Source organism: Cotesia typhae, unplaced genomic scaffold (genome assembly GCF_013202065.1).
Source record: "Cotesia typhae breed Kobodo isofemale line unplaced genomic scaffold, CoteBio_Ctyphae scaffold_152, whole genome shotgun sequence".
Classification (NCBI taxonomy): Eukaryota; Metazoa; Arthropoda; class Insecta; order Hymenoptera; family Braconidae; genus Cotesia; species Cotesia typhae.
In genome coordinates this window covers 7,433,943-7,456,784 of record NW_027423776.1, presented here as the reverse complement: position 1 = coordinate 7,456,784, position 22,842 = coordinate 7,433,943, and the positions used below count along the sequence as shown (strand labels likewise).

The 22,842-nt window shown below is 32.5% G+C and overlaps 1 protein-coding gene across 2 annotated transcripts in view; it reads left to right on the top strand.

Moving 5' to 3' along the window:
* The first annotated feature begins 493 nt into the window (after positions 1 to 493).
* LOC141536682 (uncharacterized) overlaps positions 494 to 22,842 on the top strand; it is a 31,444-nt gene continuing 9,095 nt past the window's right edge. The window contains exons 1-2 of one of the 2 annotated variants that reach the window (XR_012480778.1): positions 646 to 782; positions 846 to 1,013. Coding sequence is in view for 1 of the 2 variants with exons in the window: in XM_074257369.1 (XP_074113470.1) it covers positions 494 to 782 (289 nt within the window). In the remaining variant the exon portion in view is untranslated. Of the gene's footprint in view, positions 783 to 845; positions 1,014 to 22,842 lie in introns of those variants that run through there. The other variant, XM_074257369.1, reaches the window with a different exon arrangement.

The window sequence follows — 22,842 nt, the reverse complement described above, 5'->3', positions numbered from 1 at the left end:
CGAGTTAAGAAAGAATAACTTTTATGGAAAGAAGAGTACGATAAAGAGAATATATATTTTTACAGCGCTTCGATTGCTCCATTAAACGTCCATCAACATATATAGTTTCAGTGTTCACTAGTCATTAGATGATCTAATAAAAAGTCGTAATGATCAATTGTGGCTTTGTTACCATCAAAAGTATCGGCTATAAACTGAATGCGCACTTTCAATTTTATGAGTTGTTTTGAAGATGTTAGAAAAAAAAATTGTTTTTGTTTTTGTCGTATTACTTGAGACTTTTCAATTAATTAATTTTTGGATTAATGGAAATATATATAATTCTTTGCTAAACATTCAGAAGCGTGCTTGCGCGCGCAACGTGTACTAGTTACATATATAATCGTTAAAATTAAATAAAATCTACTCAAAGAATAAAAAAAAAACTATATTAAACGAGTAAAATCATAAAAAATTTCAGTCTTGTAAAAACCAGCAAACTAGCAGCAATAAAATGGCTAAAATAGTTCTGATAATCGAATTATTTGTTTTGATGTCTTTAATTGCTTTTGTAATTACTCAAACTCATCAAGGTCTGTCGAAAGACGAGTTAAAATTATTAGGAAAACTATTCAGACAATATTTGACAAATAACATTAAAAAATCTGATCCTAAAATTAATTTTCCTACCGCTAAAACAGAAAAGATAACGAGTTTCAAAAATTTGAGGGAGACTACTACACAATTTCCTGTACCTACATATAATTATAAACCAATGGATTATTCATGGATTAGATCAGGTGGTGAGTAAAAATATTTATGCAATAAATAACTGTTTAAAAAATATTTATTATTCTTTTTTGCAGGGGTCTATCCTTTCCTCTAATTGCTTAAATTATTCAAAAGTTATTTTGTTCAAAAATTTATTTTTTTAGTTACAAACTATTTAATTACGAAATACAAAATCGTAAGTTTAAAATTGCTTTTTAGATAAGTAAGTTATTAATAATTCTTTGAATTGAAGAGCTGAGGTTTTTATTACGCCTCATAATCACACATGTTCTATTTATATTTCTAGATAAATTTTGAGTTTAAAAAAAAATCTGTTCTTAATTGATTTTAATATATTTTATAATTTGCTAAATATATAAAATGTATATATTCTAAAATTTAATTTTTTTGTTATAATATACAAAGTCCATAACCTGTTGAAATAATTAAAATTATTAATTAACTACTCAATTACTTTTATATGATTAATAATTAAAATATTTGATTGCTTTTAAAGACATCAAATTTGTTTGAAAATAATTTATTTACAAAAATTCTTATTATGAAAATTGCATGTCGATAAAAAAATTAACTAAGTTCAAGAGAAAAAAATTTTGAACCAAGAATACTATTTCAAAAAGTTTGATAATTTATAATCAAGTAAAAAAATTCTTTAATCAATTAAAATTGACTCAAATTTCTCAGTTCACGAATTTTCCAAATTAATTTTTTTTAATTGAAAAATTTTATCGATCAATTAAAAAAATAAAAAAAAAAATTTTTAAAATTAATGCAGCAAAAAATGGGAGAATTAATTGAAGAAAGCAAAGGAATTTAACTGACAGATTTATAGTCTTCTACTTGTAAATGCACGGGACAGCAAGAGATTTACGGAATACTTAAGCCCCAATTATAAATTAACATCTAAGTTCTAGCATTTAAGGTAGTTTGAGATGAGTGTACCGCATCAAAAGCACACTCAAAGGAGTTTATAAATTCAGTATTTAATCGATAAAAATTGAAGCCCTGAAGTGACCATCAGAAAGTAGAAACGAAAACGGACATGCAGATCTGGGAATCGCTAAAGCAAGTTTATTTCCGCGTCCTGAGGGATCGTTTGTTGGTTCGCTCGTCGTTCATCTCCGTCTCACTTACCCGTTCCTTTTTGATCGTCGTCGCAAAGAAGAGTACGATGTGGACGAAGACGAGGAGAGGATATGGAGTAAAGTGGTGAAGAAGCTTACGGAGGTGGGTGTAAAGAGGAGGACAGAACGGGAGTTTTGCACATAAATCTGGTCTTCCTACGGGAACAGGTTCTCAAGGGACACGAACAGGACAGCACGAAAAGGACTTGAAGCACTCTTTTCTTTATTGGACCGCTGAGAATGTCGTTGTCAACTCGCGTCTTTCCAACTAGTACGAAAAAGATTTGTGATATATATTTTTTTTCAATTTTATAAAAACTAATTTTTTTTTGTCTCATTTTTTCTTGCAATAAATTCGGCTCAATGATTTCGAAGATATTTTTGAACGCAACGCAGTTTATGCAGTGTAAATAAATATTTTTATTTCTTTATTAAATTACATTAATAATGTCGTAAATTTACCGTGCATTATAGTAAAAATAAAAATAACTAGTAAAAATAAATAAAATGAATAAAAATTATTTTTTATTGTCCGCAAGCTCAAGTCTTTACTTTTTTTTTCTCTCTCTTTTTGTCTTTACTTTTTCTCGTGACATATGAGAGTAAAAAAGTTCATCCGAGTCCAGCGGAAACCCAAGAGATGGCGAGTCAATCCAATTGCCTTACGTCTACTTTATGTTAATCTCATGTGTGATTTTCAAACAGTAAGTTCGAATTGATATAATTTTTTTTTTTTGGCTAGAAGAAAAATTTTATGAGCGAATATTTTAATTCAAATGAATAAATAATTGTGAAGCAATAATGCGATAGTATAAAAGGTTAACCAAATGATCTGACGGCAAGTATAAATTACCCTCGGGGGTTGTTACTTCCCATGGAGGGATCCGACCGAGGAATTTCATCATCGCCACGCGTGCACGCGAGCTCTTTACTTCTAATCACGGATGAGATTCGTTCAGACACTTGAGAGGATATATAATAGTCCTGGTGGAAAAAATGCTACAAGTTAAGTCAGAGTCGGATATCTCGAGTCACTGTCTTCGAGTGTTAGTGTTAATGTATGCTAATTTTCTTTAATACAAGTACAAAAATAGATAGATACTTTTAAATCATTTTTTTTTGCTAAGAAAAAAAATTTTATTTCAAACTATTATTAAAAAAGAAATTAGTTTTGAAAAATTTAATAAATTTTTCATTGTCTTGGTTTTCGAATTTTTTTTTTTTTTTTTTCATTAAAAGGATCTAAAATAAAGATAATAGTATCAAAAATAAAAAAAAATGATATACAAATATATTCTCATTAAATTGATGATTATTTGCAGAAACTTTATTGGTATTCAATAAACGTCTTCCAGTGAAGATAAATTTATTATATGTAAATATTGGATTATTAAATACTAATAAAATTTGACTTCGAGCGGAGGGTAATAAACCGTTTACTGAATATAAAGTCGTTTTATAGTTATCTATGAAATTTATTTTTAAAAAGTTGTAATTACGATGTCTATGAATATAGAAAATTGCATTTGTTTAATAATTCAATTTCTTAATTTAAAAAAAAAATTAAAGTATATTGAGCAAATATAAATATTAATAAAAATATCACGAGGGCTTGAGCATAATTTTTTTTAATCACATTTATTTTTATGAATTATTTTTTACAATTTTTTTTATTTTTAAAAACAATTTATTTTTTTTTTTTTTGTGAAAAATATAGAATATTTTTTATAAATTTCATTAACAATTTCTTAAGACAATTTGTACATGATAGTAAAATTAAAATAATTTTTAATTTAATTAAATTCAAATGAATTTTTTTCTCTATTTAACACTTGGATGAAATTTTAAAAAATAATATCGACTTAAATAAATACTATCATAAAGATGCAGTTTTTTAGTCTGATTACTTTTCAGGAGTACAGATTTTGTATTTATTACATTATAACATTATTTATTAAAATTTTTATTCACTCTTGAAGAAAACTTGCCGTAAAAAAAACTACTAACAAAATACAAGCCACCTATGAGATAAAAATTGAAATAAAACAAAAAAGTTTTCAGATAACACATAGAAATACTATAATTACATCTCTCTATCCTGTTTTTATCATAAATCTCCGAATGCAAATTAATTCTTAAATAACTCGTCTGAGTGACTAGTTATATTTTCTCGGTTTAAAAAACTAAAATTTACGGTGCCATTAATCAAGCAAAATATTCTCGACATTTGTAGATTAAATAAGAGTATACATCTGAAAATAAAGGTTAAACATTTATAATTAAGAATTCTCTATAAATAAATCTAAACAACAGAAATACATCTGGTGCACTAAAAGTGATCGGATAAAATAAATCTATATCTTATAAGATCCAATAATAGTTTTGGGTGTGTAGAATTGCTGTTTGTTTAATTGTTTTGATAATCGACAGTGTGCCGTTTAAATTAGAATAGATGGTGTTTGTGGGTCTCGACAAGTAGATTTTCATTTAACATTACAAATAAACAATTAGCATATACATCTATCACATATTCAGATGTATAAATATGTGTGCGATGCATGTACACAGAGATAGAATTCGAGCCAAGTAACTAGAAGACAAGTGGACGTGACGCGTGGGCCGCACAAAGAGTTATGGGATTATAACGACGGCACATCGTAGCCATTAATGCTAACGTGAGTGTGGAATTTGCTATGTATTTACGCGCGTGCCGGATATACAAGTAGCCGGATATTTAGCGGTATTAATTAAACAGTCCCTTTTTTTCTATCCGGCAAGCTTCTCAAGACCGCAAAGTCCAATAAGTAGAGACAAAATAAAAATAATCATCATCATCATCATCATGATTGTAAATAAAATCCAGTTTATTCTTCAGCTGGTGATTGGTTAATTGAGAAACCCAATAGTTCTAAATTAATCGGCATCACTAATAGCTCAGATGAGGAGTGTACATTGTTTTAAGATGTATAAGAATAAGAATAAGTGATAGAGGGGCTTGAGGTTGTGATGCCAAATGAGAAAAGAGGGATCGAAGCCGCCCGGGTGTACTAAACATTTAAGAACTCGGTCTTTGGGTGTTGCGTGCGGCATTCCTATCTTGGCGAATTGAATAAAGATAACAGATACAGATCCTCTTTATGAGCGACAAGAGAAAAAATAACTAATGAAGAAGATACGTATATAACGGATATCTGTACTCGGTCATAGAGAGTGAGAGTGAGAGTGAAGAAAGAGAGGCCTGTTGTCTGCTATACGCTAAAATTATCTCAAACGATGGATGAACAATGGTTACATAAATAGAACAATATGCGTAGCTTAGATCGTGAGTTTAACTTGTTGAAAAGTCACTCACAATAACCCGTCGCATTTCTCACTCACTTGTTCCTCTCTTTGCTGCCTTTTTTTTTTTTTTTTTTTTTTTTTTTTACGAATGCACCCAAGAAAAAAACACTAGCTGGATTGTTCCGAAAAAATTTCTCTTCCAAGTGCATTTCCTCCGCGACTTTTTTTCCCATTCGCTTCTATCCGCGGAATCTTGTATCGGGATCCATTTTAGCACTGAGGCCGTGCCTTATGTCTTACAATGCTGTGCATTCGATGATCTTATAAATTTTCCGGGGAATGGAGGGAGAAGTATCTTTATTGTTGGTCGAAAGATACCAATGGAATAAGTGAAAGAGAGAAGAAGAAGAAGATAAAGAGGGAAAGAGAGAGGTAATATATATTCGGGTGCCAGGGCGTGTTGTGATATTAATACAATCACGAATCACTCCCGGGTTAGCCGCCGGTCGCAGACGCTAGATTGTCTGAATCGGGGTGAACGACTTTATATAGAATAGAGAGAAGAGATAAGAGACACAGACAGCTCTTCAATAGTTTTTTTTGAGTTATCTTTCGGTAACTGAACCAGAATTTGCTTGTAACTACACCGAAAGATTAACAAATTAATGGCATCTTGGCTATCCTTTGCGAACAAATCGGCTTCCATTCACTAGCATGTGCTGCTAAGATTATCATTTTTTATTTTTATTAGTTGATAATGAAATCTTGATTTGTCAGCAGACATTTGAGAGCGACATACGCTCGTTAGACTTAAGTACTGGGGATCACTCGGTCTGACTACGAGAGCGAAACTCTAGTATGCGCCACCATGCGGAAATTACGAGAGTTAAGTGGCTGGAAATTTTCCTGCAGGCTTGGCGCTAACCGCGAGTGACTCTTCACACTAGTGGGTTAAATCAAGTCTTTTTGTTCTTAAGGACTCTCGAATGAGTCAAGTACTGCGTCGTAAAAATGTGACGCATTTTTGTATTATCTATTGATTTGTAATAGTTTTTTCGTACTATTAAAATAATATAAGTCGCAAAGTTTCAGCGGAGCATTGTTACGGACACAGACAATTAATCGAAAAATTCTTGATGGTGTTTAATAGGTAGCTTCCACGATAAATCCGTGTAAAATCGATTTCTCAATTAAAAATGCGATCGATGGATGATGACAGCGCATATCGTCAGTCGGTGTCTGGAGCTTGATACACCGGCCTTGCCTGCGTAAATAGGGTTTATGTGTATATGTATAAATATATGTATAAAGAAGGGTTCGGTCACGGAGCTGTATAACGACCGATCACCGGGTAATATATCGAGATATTCGTGTCAAAATCTACAGTGTGCTTCTTATTGTACTTTTTTAATTCGGTTATATTAAATTCAATGGGTGTTATGAGGGTGAGAAACACTTGAGAAAGTATCTGAGTGTTTAAATCGCAAAGTGCATTTTAAAAGATGAATAAGTCCATGGCGAATCGAAAAATTGCTAAAGCCGTGCGTGAGAGATCAAAAAACTCAGCGGCCCTTCAATATAATGAATACAGATACCCTTTCTTTAATTATAAATGCTTTTATACATTTTTCTTTTTTTTTTTTATTTTTTTTTTTTTTTAATATGGATTACATTTAATGGGGTTCTGATGATCTTTATCATTTCATTTGTCCACTGATTAGTTCTCACCTCGTTTTTAATTAACCATTAATAATTTTCGTTATTTTCAATTCTGATCTTTTAGAAGGGGAAGTGAGGAATTGCAAGTAGGATTTAGTGTTGGGAAATTAATTTTATTGATTTTCAATTTTGAAAATTGTCAAAGTTATTGTTTAGGTTCAATTTTTAAGATAGTCTTTTTTATCGTATGATAAGTATCTTTAAAACGAATCAAAGATATTCAATAGATGAAAATTAACAAAATTATTTTTTTTTGTTTTTTAAAATAATTTTTAATAATATTTCGACAGGGAAAAAAAATTTTCAGCCTGTTGGAATGGTAATTAATATGAACAAGTATATGAATACATGTAAACATAACTTGAAAGTTGATTTTAACACTTATTTGTCAGCGTATAGTATAAGAGATATTATATTATATTGTTTGTCTTAGTATCGTTTTTTTAGTTGAACATTCAAATGGTTTTACCGTGGGCCACATATATATTGAGGTGCAGATGCTGAGATCTGATAACCGGTCATGGTATAGTGTCTTGTAATATGCCAGGTTTAAAAAAATTAACTGGACAAGAGATTTTAAGGGATATTAAAACCACCAAACGTGTTGAGTGTTTAAGTTTAAGCGTGGGACGAAAACTAAAAGAGAATAACATACTTTAATATGTCACCACGGTGACTTATTTGAGAAAGTGAAAATAAGATTCTCTGGAGATTCTTTTTTCTCATAGTTTTACGTATAACATATAACCAACAGTACTACACGATCACACTTGTCTCTCTCTCTCTCTCTCTCTCTCTCTCTCTCTCTCTCTCTCTCTCTCTCTCTCTCTCTCTCTCTCTCTCTCTCTCTCATCCTCTTCTATTCAATCTCTTCACAGCAAACTTAACACTACAAATTATAGTTAACATCGGGTTATTTTTATCACATATTCTGTATATTAATTTATCTATTTCGTTTTTGATGTACTTGAGTGTAATATCACCTCCATAAAGATGTCTACAAGGAGAACTACGTCAACCGCTCAAGTTTCTAAGCGTCTGAAAATAGAGAAGATGAAATTAAAGAAAGACCGAGGATAGAGAGGACCTAAACAAACACTTGTCTTTATTGCTCCGACTATATCTTAGATTCTCTCGGAGTAGATTTAACCATTTCTCTATTGCTGCTCGATGAACTTTTTTTTTTTTTTTTTTTTTTTTATTAAAATTACTATGTCAACATCCCAATGCTGGACTACATTTTCATTACTGCTACCTTTACAACTTCATACTCAGAAATTTAGTGTTTACGTTACAATTTACAAAAATAACCGGCGAAGTAATTTTCACAATTGTTTTCTGGATTAAATTGCAATTGATAAAGTATGATGTTATCCTAAAAAATTATAAAAATGTAACTCTAATTCTAAAACCATGCGGAAAGAGAATATACGTGAAAATTACAGAAATTGTTGCATAAAAATTATGAAAAGATATATTAGAAAATTTTTTCATTAATTTTAAGAGATAATAAAAATTCCATTTGAACCCATTTTGAAACGTAAAGATGTTAATTTTTTTATTATGATGAATTAATTCACTTTATTTTACACTGATAAGTTGTGAAGTTTAATAATTTAAAATCAAGTTACAAAATTCTTAAATCGAATAAAATTAAGAACGATTTTTGAATAAAAAAAAATTTTTCACTTGATGATCAAGATGGTCAAACTCTTCAAAATAATCATCTTGGTTAAAAAATTTCTATTTTGAATCAAATTTATTTTTTATCAGTGTATAAATGAGTAAGAGTCCAAAAGCGATATTGGTCATGATGAGAAAGGATACAAAGGTACGAATGTAAATAGGGATTCGATGATGGTCTTCAGAAGGGAGGCAGAAGAGGTAGCTTGGAGAACTGTTGTAGATGAGGTTGAAGGCAGGTATGGGAAGGGATATCGGGGGCGTTAAAATTTATTGGATTGCGTCGGAGCAGCACTGCTGAAAATGTTAACAGTGTTAGTGAACTAGAGAAGAGGGTTGGAAACTTGGTCGGAATTCGGATTAGCACGATGCCGCTGCAGTAGGTTGAATGGACATCAAAGTATCGAACCGATAACGCCCGAGCATGAGGTTTGATCTTCCTATTAAATCCGGGAATTTCAGCGGATACTACACTGCTAAATAGAAGAGGGCAGGACGGTCAAAGGGGGTTTTGGAGGACAGGATTCAAGTACGGTTGCCGTTGCCCAAGAGGAGTTTGGTGCAGTCTGTTGATACTACTACTGGGGTTGGTGATATGCTGATGCCGATGCTGATGCTGATGCTACCGCCATGGGAGAGAGTAATCAGCGTGGCGTAGCAGCTAAATAGCATCGTAACCACCACTGAATTGTTAGCGCGTTGAACACGTTTATTCATGTATGTTGCTTTCTGCGTTCGTACATCCTCTACATTGTCTGTTCTGTGTACACTATATCGAGCACATGCTCTAGGTGTGTTATTGATTTCAGAGTCCACGACCGATATATTTGTCTATGTTTTAACGATTGTTATAAATAGAAATATAAATTACAAAAAGCTTCGTTATGTTTTCAGATATTGAGTTCTTTTTGAGGATGATAATACTTTACTTTCGTGAATATTAATTTCAAATGTCGACTTTCATGAAAAAGTTTCTGGCATGGTCGGGATGAGTATAAAAATAAATTTATAATGATATTAAATAAAAATTGCTTTCGTAGTTAATTTAAAAAAAAAGAAAAAATACAGATAAATTTTATAGGAGATCAAAAAATACGACTTTACTTTATTTTAAAACTTAACTCTTTTCTAACGAGACGACTTGGCGACAATTCTCCCTCTAGCGGAGATTTGTGACACTACATAAATAAAATTAAATGATTATAATTAATCTTTTGTTGGAATTACTAGCCTTGCAATGCTATTGATTAGAAGATTAATTAATATTAACAAAAAATTTTTTTTGTAATAAAAAAAATTAAACTTTCTTAAAATATTAAAAATATTACTTTTGATATCTAATTAATTATTATTACTGACCTCATTAACTTGTTTAAGATTTATAAGAAATTAATTGAAATTAATAATTAAAATCGATATTTAAAAGGCATATTGTCTTTGAATAATAAAAAAAAAAATTTTTACTATTGATTATTTATTATTATCAGTTGATGCGAATAAAAGTAGATAAATCCTTAAAAATTTCTATCAATAAACCAAAGCTCAATGAAAGTCTCGGTATAGAGGATACAAAACTATTGATTGGAGTGAATCCATTGGGTTACAGATAATTGAGAGTAGGGATGAGATTTGGATTGCGTGATAAAAACAGACAAGTGAGTCATGGCTCATGAGTGACATGGATTATTGAAGAAAATGGGAATTTACCGATAATAGACGTAAGACGTTATTAAGAAAAGACAACGATATCTCATTGAATCACGTGCCAGATTATTTTGACCTTTCGACGTAGCAACTTTTATTCCTAACACATTTATAGATCTGGTGTGTCCATGTCATCTATATGTAGGTATAGATATAGATATATAGACAGTAGTAAGGTATACGAGTGATTTAGTGCTCGATGTGATACGCCAAAAGGCCTACACCGTATATTGTGTGAATAATATACAAGAGTTTATTTTTGTCTGCAATCCGTTGTATGGCGATAGCAAAAGAGTAAGAGTATTATTATATGCATAGAATACACGAGAGTGCAGAGGGAACGATGACTCTAAGTACGACCAATGTTTTAGACGAGAGTATAACGAGCTCGCGACTTATCCTTATCCCGGAACTTCATAATTATCTAATTACGTCTGCGGAATTTTGGACTTGTCCTATCCGATCGTTTCTATATTCATTTCTGGTGGTTATAATAGTGATGCCCAACATGCTCATATGCACTCAACAATGACGGTTGACGGTGTACACGTTTGTTCTATCCAAGCAGAATAGAATGGAAGAGAATGAGAAGAAAAAGGCGAGATAGAGAGGAGAGAAGTGAAGAAGAAACTGCAGATAAAATAAACGACCGGGAAATAAATCACGCTTTAATATTACCGAGGGCTCTGAAATACGAAAAGGTTTGTTATTTGCATTCTTTGTCTCGCGCTCTACTCACTTCTCTCACTTTCAATGTTTGAATATATTGTTCGAGAGAGAGAAAGAGAAAGTAAAAGAAGATAGAGAAAACGTGATCGCGTTTAAAGTTCTGCTTCCTACCCCGCTATTTATTTCTGGCCCAAGCGACACTCGTGATTCTTCGTCCGAAGAGACAAGATAAAAAATATAATAAAACTAACAAAAACAAGATGCGATGAATAAAATAAATACGTTGAATAAAGAGGGATGGTGGAAAAAAAAGAGAGAGGAAAAAAAAATAGTGAGCATTTAACTATACAATTTACAATATCTTTTTGGGGGATGAATCCCCGAGAAGCTAAAGGTGTAAAGTAAGCGCGCAGAAGGTAGACAGATCTCGGCACTTATCGTCCGCGAGATAGCCATTAACGAAACTAAAAGCCTTCCCATATATCTCAGCTTCCACAACCCTCTCTTGTCGTAGTTCTCTCTTTCTCTCGGTTCGAATCCTCGATCCCTCCCTTTTTGGGGTTACCATTGCCCTTGAAGGATAGACACATCACGGTCCGTTGTTTGTTAGAGGCCCCTTTTGTTTCACTTACTCACATATATTAGTGGAATGCCAATACGTTGTTTTGTCGGCGGCCACCCCCCCCCCTCCAAAGATATATTTTTACGGTATCTTCTCCATTTTAAGAGAGTATTTAATTCCCTGGGAATGATTACCTCTTGGTATTTTCATTTATTTTTATCATTTATCATTTATTTTGGATATAGATAGATGTATACAGAGATTAAGCGATGTTATCGTTATCGGTAGTAATTATCTATAAAGCTAAAAGTATAGCTTGAGTGGACTCAAAAATCAACATTTCAATCGTAATTCCAGTGAACGATAAAATTGTACTGATTAATTAAAAAAATATCGAAAATCTATACAAGCAATAACCTGGTAATTGACGGCTCGACGGACGGCTACAGATAATTATTGATTTTATTCTCATAAACATTTGTATTTTATACCAAGAGATAAACATTCATTTTTTATTTATATATTGTCCAGCTAAAAGTATTTGCTTTTCACTTAAATTTATCGAGACGGTGATTGATTTATTGATAGTAAATTGAATATTTTAGTTTTTATTTGAATTTTTATTTTTAAATAAAAATTAATTTTTTTTTATCTGACTAGAAATTTTGGAGGTTTTTTTTTGATAAATTGTTAATAAATATAATAAATTATTTTTCAAAATTACCAAAAAGAAGTAAAAAGCGGTCTTACACTTTTAAATTTTATAAAAAAAAAAATGAGCATTTTTGTGACAAGAAAATTAATTTTTTTTTAATTTTTAGTTGAAAAAATAAAAATTTTTAGATAAACAACTGGCGAATTTTCATCCAAAATTTAGACAATTTTTTTTCTACAAGAAAAAATTTTCAACAATATATATTGTAAATTTTTTCATTCAACATTGAATGAATGACGATAAAAAAGAAAAAAAAAATTCCATTGATAAACACTTGAGTCTGAATAGCTTGAAGCTTTATTTCAATAAATTCTATCACCAATCAAAAATACACATTATTCCAAATTTAGCAATCCAATCAAGAAACTCACACTGACATTAATCGACGTAACGTTCCTCGTAAATTAGAGCCGGTACAAACCGCAAAGTTAAAAGCATAAAATATGTTGGGTCTGTATGTTTTGAAATAGTATTATTAACGGCTAAATAAGGGACAAGGTTTAGTGGGTGGAAGGATGCAAACACGTCCCTGCGGTGTACGTGGCAAGAGCATTTGGTTCGGCAGTCTCTGATAACATCTCTAATCACGCCAACGCCGGACCAATCAGCACTAATCCCAATGCCTCTCTATATACCTCAATCCCCGGTACGGTATACTCTCTCGCATCGCCTAGATGCGAATCCATAGTCGACATACTGGGAAACTAAATTCTCCCCAATGCAGCACCAGCAGTATAGCAGTACAGCAGCATCACTGGCAATGCTAGCCACCGACATACTACACTACATACAACACTACCAATAGCTAACCCATTCTATGCCATAGACCGCCATCATAGAATTGTCTATATATCTATCTATCTGTCTGTCTATCTATACATCTGTATATATATCAGGTATTCGCATGCATTTACTTCAATAGTATACTGCTATATACAACACTAAACTACACTAGCCGGCTAGCAAGCAGAATATACCAGCTAGATGTACCCTTTACTATATTCCTCCTCCTATATCGTCCTATCCTCCATCCTCTACACCTCTATCTATATCTCTCCACTAACCTCCCATTTATATATCTATATCTGTCTACATACATATATATACCCCGTCGTCGATTTCCCGTTTCCGGAATTACACGTATTGACGTATATACGTTTACCACGAACATAGTATACGATTCTGTTTGGTTTATGTCTAGGCGTGTCCGCCTGGCTATGGCGGTCAATACTACTCTGATATATACTCTAACGTTAACGTTGTTATGGCTAACTCCTAAATATTTTTTTTTTTCATTTTCTACAAATTTATTCATTAAAAAGTTTTCACTTTCTTTACGCTGCATCGCTAGTCGGAAGCTTCCATTTTTTCACAGATTAAAGATGATATTTCCGTGAAAAAGCCCTTATTCAAGAGATAGTGGGTATAATAATTGTTGAAAAATAATTATTAGAAGGTCAAAGTGTTCATACGTATGTAAATTGGCCAAAATTAAAGGAAAAAAGGACACTGAAAATAAAAAAAAATAATTTGACTGAGAAAAAATTTTTAAAATGATAGGATTAAAGAGAATTTTTTTTTATAAATTTAACGGGTTGATTAAAGGGCTTAAGGGCTTAAGGTCGTTTAAGGGCCCTACAATCGAAAATTTAACCAATTTGACTTTCAATATTGAGATAAAAAAATTTCTTTTGCAAAAAATTAGCAATCTTGTAGTAATAAATTAATTTGCTAAAAATTAAAACCAATTTTATTTCTTAATTGAAAAAATAAAAATTTTTCTCACAATAAATTTTTTATTAAAAAAAAAATTTTTCTAAATTTAGGAAAAAATAATTTTGGATAAAAATTCACAAACTGTCTGTCTAAAATTATTTTTTTCTGAATCAAAAAAATTTTTTCAGCTAAGAAATAAATTAGTTTAAAATTTTCTACAAATTAATTTCTTACATAATATTAAAAATTTGAATCTAAGTATGTCATATAAAATATAAATTTAATTTTATTAATTATTTATTTATTTTCTTAATAATTTCAGTGTTTGGCATGACTAATCGCGTGCAGAATCTAATTGCGCATAAGCTAAAAAATGAACTGTTTTATTTGACATAAAAGTGAAAATTTATGAGATCTACTTATGTCAATCTTGAATTCTGCGCTCTGCAAGTAGACATATGACATGTGACATATGTTTTGTTCTGAAGTAAGAGATGGCAAGAATTTAAATGTTCTGTCATATGTTCGGAGAAGAGATGTAAAGGAAGAAATTTGTGATTAATTTGAAATGTATGTCTTTTAAGTTTTAGTGCATGACTATCGAGACTATCAGATGGCTCGTGTCGATCGCAATCTTTCATCAGTTGTTAGCAGCGGTACGCGTCCCATTTTGTTATTTCGAGCGCGTCCCGCTAACTCAACTCCTCACCCTTTGGCTCGATATACTAGAGTTTCAATTACTCGCGCTCTCGACGCGTTTGAGTACCTCTTCGCGTTTCATAGATAAAATTTTGTTTGGTTCATGCATGACGGCGTTTACATTGATCTGATGGCGATCCCTTCTATCTCTGTTTTATGTTTTATATTTGATGTTCTATGTGCACTCTGATACTTTACTCAAGTTGTTTTTTTTTTTTTTACTTTTCACTATTAAAGCAGAAAATGAAAACAAGTGGTGCATCTGAAATCTTTAGCTGACAAATTATTATGTAAATATTTTTTACCTCACATTATTCAGCAATAGGAAATGATTATAATATCTTATAAAACATTAATGTCTAGGAATTAAACAGAATAAGTGTTGTAGTTGATTAAATTAAAAGTAAATATTAGACAAGCTCCTGAGGAGAGTCAAAAAAATTATTTTCTTGGTTCAAGAATTTTTCTCTTCATTCAAATTAATTTTTTTTAAGTGTGTAAATGGTCATTTGTGACTAAATCGCGTTACTAAAGCCAAAAAGAAGCGTGAAAAAATTTTTTATCGACTTTAATCAATTCAGGAATGTTATAAACGTATAATTTTACTGAAAAAATTTGAGCTTTTCAGAAATTGAATGTTTTAAACATTTAGCTATAAAAAATTAAAAATTTGAGAAATCCTTGGAGTTGAAAATTATTAATTTTTGTAGTCAGAAATTCAAAACTTTAAATTTTGTAAGTAGAAAATTAGAAAATAAGAATAAATTTTTTTTTTGACACATGCCTTTTTGATCCTTCGAGTCAGATCATCAAGTGTTGCACAAAAAAAGCTTCATAAAATTTACAGAATTTATTTTTCTTAAACCCAGAAAAATGAGTAATTTTTACAGAAATATTTGTAATGGTAAAAAATAATAAAGTTATATAAAAATCTTAAATTATCATCAATGCAAATGTTCACTTGATTATTAAAAAGAAAACTAATCAATCTAAAAATTTACGACCTCAATTTTCCTAAAACTATCAAAAGTCAATACTCGAGCTAAATTAACTGAAAAAGCAAAGTTAAATTTCGTTGAATTTTCCTTCAATTATTTTTAATTTCAATTCCGTAAATACTCGAAGATAAATTGATCTTTACAGTGCACTAGTGACTCTGAAGAGTGGACTAAGAACCCATTGGCTGTGTAAACGATTTTCCTCTTACCTCTCTCCTTTCAACACGCATCATGTTTGCTATGTTATGTCCGAATTGATTTGTCAAGGGTACTACTCTAGGGCCAAAATATATAAAGATTTCATAGTATAGATCACAAGTGAGAGTACACCGTACTGAAATAAACTCTGTGCTACACTCACGACTCACATTAGACGAATATAGCAACAAAAGTACTAAAATACACGTACCACTACACTCTAGTGCTATAAGTACAGTTTATCCGCTCCAAGTGGACTTGAAAATTCACCACTTAATTTTATTTCTTTCATCCCTCCGTCCCTAGATCAGATCTCTCAATTGACAGCGTGAGTAAAGACATGTGGCCAATCAGTCTCGAAATTTTCATCAAAATCATTAATCATTTCATTCAGTCGTCATTTTAATTGACGGAAATTTTTTTTTAATTGCAGAAAAAAAAATGAAAATTTACAAATTTCTACAACAATTAACTAGTGGGCCGACTCCGTAGCAAAAATTAGTCGACTACTTTATTTAGTGAGCAATTGATGCGATCGCGGCTGGCCGTAGCATCTGGCGATTCCCCAACTCCCATCGGCAGTTCTTCGGAATCTTCCCCTTGTATACTGCTGGCTCTAATGATGTATGACGTACATCTCGCCCACGCTAGTCGTACTCATTTGCTCGACGTACTCTTATAGACTAAGGGTCAAGCGATTCTCCTCGTTTTTGCTGACCCCTAAAAATTTCCTTCCTCAATACAATAATGTACCAATAATAATAGTTATAGTTAAAGATGTAACTATATAAGTGGAGTCGTAGTTACTCTAACACTATTGCCAGTAGTGATACACTATACACCCTCGCACAATGCAATTAACGGTATTGCTTAAATTTAGAACGGGCAACGGCTACAAAAGTCGCATATGGTTTTGTTGGTCAAAGGACACTTATTTTATCCATGTAATGAGATTGATCGATATTTAGTTAGCAACTACGCAAATAGAACTAAATAAGCGCTTTTACGTTCGATGATAATGATGCATAGACAAAAATTTTGCTTAAAAATTACACACTGAAAAAAAAGTATGAGTCCTACACTTATAAATTTTAGTGATATTGCAATATTTAGTGTTGGGAATATTTTTAAACAATGTTTGAGTCTCATCACAAAATTTTTAAGCATTACACTCATTAATTTACTTTATATTTAATTAAATTTATTTAAAATCTGGTAAATAATTAATAATAATAATTAATTTACTAAATAATTGTCTAATTGACGAAATTGTCAAATAATAAATAAATATTATTTGACTAAATAACGTACCATTACAAATTTAATTTCATTTGGCTAAGTTTCAATTTTAACAGATGTTTAAAACAAAAATTTTTCAGTTTTGTTTCCTTTTTTTTTTTTTTTCTTAAAATGCAAGTACATTAAAATATTATTATTTTTTATTTTTTCTATTATATATAATATGATCTTGTAAAAAGACAAGTAGTTTTTAAAATCTTTAAAGATAATATAAAATTTCTATAAACAATAATATTTCTATGTTCAATAATTTTTTTGCAGGATAATTCCGTAAATTATACTGACATAAACTTTCAAAATTATTCCTGTTATTGATAAGTGGTAAATCAGCGTTCCACGATTATAATACAGTCCGGTAATTATTATCCTGAATATAATATTAAATTTAAAAGAAATATTCTTTCCGTGTGGATTTGTTTATTGATGATGGTGAGTTCGGAGAATTTAATGAATGAAGAATAAATTTTAGCTTGAGATGCGTTGCAGATGAATTTGTATATGCAAACCGAGAGTGCAGAGATAGATAAATATGTAAAGAATCAAGAGAGTATGATACTGTAGACACTACAGATGGTTTTAATAATTGATAACCGGACAGTTTGTGAGAACTCTGTAGAAATCTCGGAATTTTAGTATAATCGTTTCATTATTTCTCAAGTTTTATACACGAGGTCTCCGTGGAGCTTATGATGTATAGATGGTTATTGAATTTTGTAATATGATTAATTAAGTATGACAAAAAATAGTGTTGCAATGGATAGCTTTGGAGGGAATTTTTTTGCTCTTGTGTAAGATGATTATCATCAGACTGACAACAGTGAGTTTTTAATTTTTATGTATAATGTAAATGATACTTTTATAGTATATTTTCTGTGTAAGTGTTCTTAAGACCAATAGTTTAAAAAAAAATTTCTTTTTCTTTACATTATTGCAGGTATATATTTTTTGTGGATCTTTTACCATAACACTGCTCCAAATAAGCAAATTACAGTAAATAATTTAGGATAAAAATTTTAATAAGCTCACAACAAGATGACCAACTGTTAGATTATCAGTGAGATAAAGTAACCGCGGCGTAAAAGATACAAAAGTTGTTTCAATTGAGCAGACAGAGCGTAGTAAAATTATCGGATTAGCTTTTACCCTTTTTAGCAAAACGAACGCGAGTGTAATACACCTATAGGTCTGTCTATACAATTTCTGATGTAGCGTATAGGATAGAGTACAGCATAGGGTGATGAAACCTTTTCGGGTCTGGTTGTCCGTGGGTAATCAGTTTAAAAGATATGCTAGTACTCACCATTATGCCGTTGAGAGCTTTATCATAGTGTTAGCCGTCGCAAAAGTTAAAATCACTCACTCTCTTTCTCACAGCTCGCAAAATGGCCGCGTTAATCCCTTTTGGGGTTTCCGGAATGAAATGAGATTTCTACTGAAGAAAACGTACATTTTGTTGGTGTGATCATCATCACCAACGAGGAACGCACTCATCTATATATTCTCTCACTTAACTATAAGCTATGTGCTTTATCCATTTAGTCTTTATTCTTTATCTTTCTCTTATGTGTGAAAATATGTGCGCGTATGAGTCTACAAATACAGACTACGCCCGGAAAACGAGAGACGGAAAATTTTAGTGAGTTACCGGCGAGTTCAAGCCAAAGTAGCCTGCTGACGAGTAACACACACAAGGGGTTGCAGCTAGTAAAGTTAAGGCTTGAAGGAAACTACGCGTTGCCATTAGCCCACACACTTCCAAAGCCTTTTTGCAACACGATTCATACATTTTGCCTGGAGGATCTAAATAAAATAGAAAAAGATACTTTTCTGTTCTGTTCATCCACAACAGCCGCAATTTCACTTCATTCTTCATTTTAATCTAACCTATGGTACTGTCTATTGTAGTTCATTCTTTTTCAATTTCAAGACTGAAAAAAATAAATATTTATTATAATTCGCGGTAATACCTACAGAATTTTTTTTATCTTTAAAATGCAGCTATCCAGTGAATCGTGATGAGTTATTTTTACAAAATTTCGAATCCTGATTACTGAGATTCAAATATATAGTGAATTTGTCATTACGTAAAGTGATAATTAAGTCCGCTGACATTTAAACATTTTTAGAATTTTTTTTTATTGAAAAAATTATTACGAAAAAACTAAAAATAAAATTTTCATTTGTAAAAAACTTGAAAAACTATCATAAATATTTTAACATTTAGAAAGGGGCAAAAAAAATTCTAAATGATTTGTTCGAAGATTTCAAATGATTTAAAATTGATGAAAAATTTATTCTTCTAATTTTCCCGAATTTCTCCATCAACATTTCATAAATTATAACCAGCCGAGAAATGAACCAAAAAAAAAGAAATCTCGCCTGAGAGATTAAAGAGCTGATCCTTAACCCAGCAATTCAAAAGCATAGACTACTTCATGAAAGACTAAAATAAAGGACTGACGATGAGGAAAAAAAGTCCGATAAATAAAAAACAGAAAGCGTCGCGAGGGTAAACAGGGATAGTTGGATCTGCGAAGGATACAATACGGGGAACTAATTCCAAGCATTTATCTGTCTCCTTTAGCACTGAATGTCCCTCACCTCCCTCGAAAACGATACAGCGTGGTAGCTTGATAGAAATAAACCAAAAACAAATAAATAAAACAGTGCATCAGAGTACATCAGGCTCTTGTGTTCTTTCATTCTCGCTCGGTCTTTCTCTTTTCTCGCGCCGTTTCAGCTACTTTGCCTTTCGATTTCCGTTCTCTTGTTCCCCTCGCCCGGGAGCGGAGCCAGAGGTTACAACCCGAAGTATCGGAGGCCAAAGCGAGACGGTACGGGAGTTGGAGGACAGTCGAGTGTGAGAAATCGATGAATACGATCAAGGTGGCCAGCCGAGGTATGAGAAGTTGAGATGAAACAAGCACACACCAGCATCAACATCAGCATCACCACCAGTAGCCCGGGTGAAACTAAATCCCAGACAATTATTTGCCACGTTCCCTGGTTCCATCCTCCTCCGTCTATTCGTCTCTCTATTCTTGTATCACTAGCTCACCAGCAGCATCATCTTTTGCTCTTGAACCCCGCCCAAGTTCCGGCAACTTCTTGAGCTTGATGAAGCTGGATAACAGTAGAAGAAGAATAAGAAGAAGGCTCTCCTCTAAATTTTTCCTCTTTTTTTGTTGATTCCTTCCATTCCTCCAGCCTCCAGCCTCCTTCTCAGTCTTAGTCTCAGTCTCTGCTGAAGGATCACTTTTTATCATGCTTATTTATTTTATTTTAATTCATCTGGTTGGACCCCCTGATGCGGATACTGCCACTGGCAGTAGATGGCTCGCTCCCACCTAATTAAACATCCAGTTTGAATCCCGCGAGCGTACCCGAGTTGGGTCGTCGATGCTACTAAGATATTAGTCCCTCGTGGAGAGGCCAAGTCTTTAGCTTTTGGTTTATTTAGTTGCTCTTTAGCGTTTTTTTCCCTCCTCCGTTCATTCGTTAGATCGTCCGTTCTTACTTACTCGGTTTATACATATTATCTTTTTCTTGGTCATCAACTAGACATTAACAATAAAAGACGTGGATACGTGGAGAGCACGACCTTCCTGGTCCTGTTCGCGCCTCCCGGACACTCGAGTCTCCGATGAGAATGACCCTCATCTTACAGCAGACTTATTGCAGCAGTCCCTCGGTTGGAAGATCGAGAATAACAAAATGAGCAAGAAGAATAACCGAGAAGAATATTGGTGGCGCCCGTCTGCACTCTGGCCCCGTCTCGAGATCCAGGATCGAGGTAAGCGCCGTACCGATACTTATGCTGGTTATTCTCAACTCTCTCACTCGAGGAGTTCGTGAGCACCGTCGTGAGAGATATACAAATTGACTACAAACAATGCCAATTGTGGCGTCTTCCAATCGTCCGTAGCTCTACCGGGGATCGCTTTAGCCAAGCGTTAAAATTTGTTAATTGAATACGGCAATGACTCCGGCGTATATGTCCCTAATAGCAGAACCAGCAATCCTAACAACAGCAGCAGCAGCAGCAGCAGCAGCAGCAGCAGCAGCAACAACAGCAACAACAACAACAACAACCGGGACCAGTGTGTGCGATGCAATGTGCGAACATGGCTTCAAGCGAATTCACTCTGTGTCCGGTATGCAGCGCAGTTCCCTCGAGCCGGATCCTACGGGCTTACCAACACGCCACGTTACCCATCTCAAACACGATCTTGTATTCCATGCACGCCGAAGCACGCCTGCCTACCGCCTGCTTACCTTCGTCCGTTAAACTCTCAGAATAGTCATTAACCAAATAATGAGTTCTATTCACTTCTCACTTCTTTTTATTCTTTAAGCTCACTAAACCTTAACGACACATCGGTCCTTGTTTTAATTATTCTTATGGCTTTTATTGCTGGATTTCATGGAAATCTAATGATACGATTCGTCCTTCTTGCTTGATTTTTTTAATACTTTGCATTAATCTGGATTAACTTGACACGAAGCTTCAAGTTAATAAATCCTGATATCGGTAGTATTATTTCAAATTGCTCTAAAAACATCTCAAAAAAGTTTTGAAAATGTCATTCAAATCTTTAATAGTAAATTTATAGTCAATCAAATTTTTCAAAAAAAAAATTTGTAACATTTTTTCTGCAAAATAAACAAAAAGCTTTCAAGCTTTCAACTTTTACAAAGATGTACCTCACAGTTGGGGGCTTTTTTTTATGGCAAAAAGCTAGTAAAATAGTTTTTGCAGTAAAAATAGTATTACAGCTCTAACTACAACTATAGTAATTATGTTTTGATTACAAATGGGTTTTACAGTAACTCCATTCTCAAGTTATATTGCATTAAAAAATTTTCTTCGCGTCCAACATTAATGGACTGTAATAATTATGTCTTGATAGCGATAGAGTTCATGAAAAAAAAATAAAAAAGCGTAGATATAGAGCACTAAAATGAGGGATGAGTGAAAAGGTGCATTTACACGTAATCTCAATAAACACGTGGAGCTGTTTTTGTCGTAGACCGACGGCTATAAATTTTGATGCTGAAGTAACATCAACAACAGCAACAACGAGTTATAGTGCGGAAGGGTCGCAGTGTATTTAGTTCTAGTGCAGCGAATATATATGTGTAGTGTTCCCTTTAGTAACTTTGTATATGTAACGATGTTAAACTTTGATTGTCCAATATTATCAACATCATCTGTATGGAGAGGAGATAAACAATCAAGTTGATTGAGTGTACAGACGGTAGGTAGTGTTGTGTCTCCTCAACTCTGTTTTCATTTTGTGAGGAGACTTTTGTTGGATCTTTTTACCGTATATAAAGTAACATAGTCCGAATAGAAGATGAGTTTAGTCATAGCACAGCCGTAAAACCTTTGCTATGCTAATTGATATGTTTTATGGTAGATAGAGAGGGCTTTGAAGTGGTCAAGAGGCGTTTGTGTTGATGAGAATGCTAAAGCATTGAGCTCTTTCGCTAGAACACCTTGTTTTCGTTGGTAGCCTCATGTAATATATATGTAAGAGTCTCCGCATAGGATATACCATACACATATATATATATATATATATATATATATATATATATATATATATATATATATATATATATATATATATAGATAAGTAATCCATACAGTAGGTACAGGACAGTATACAGCTATATGTGTCATAGACCATCAGTCGTGGT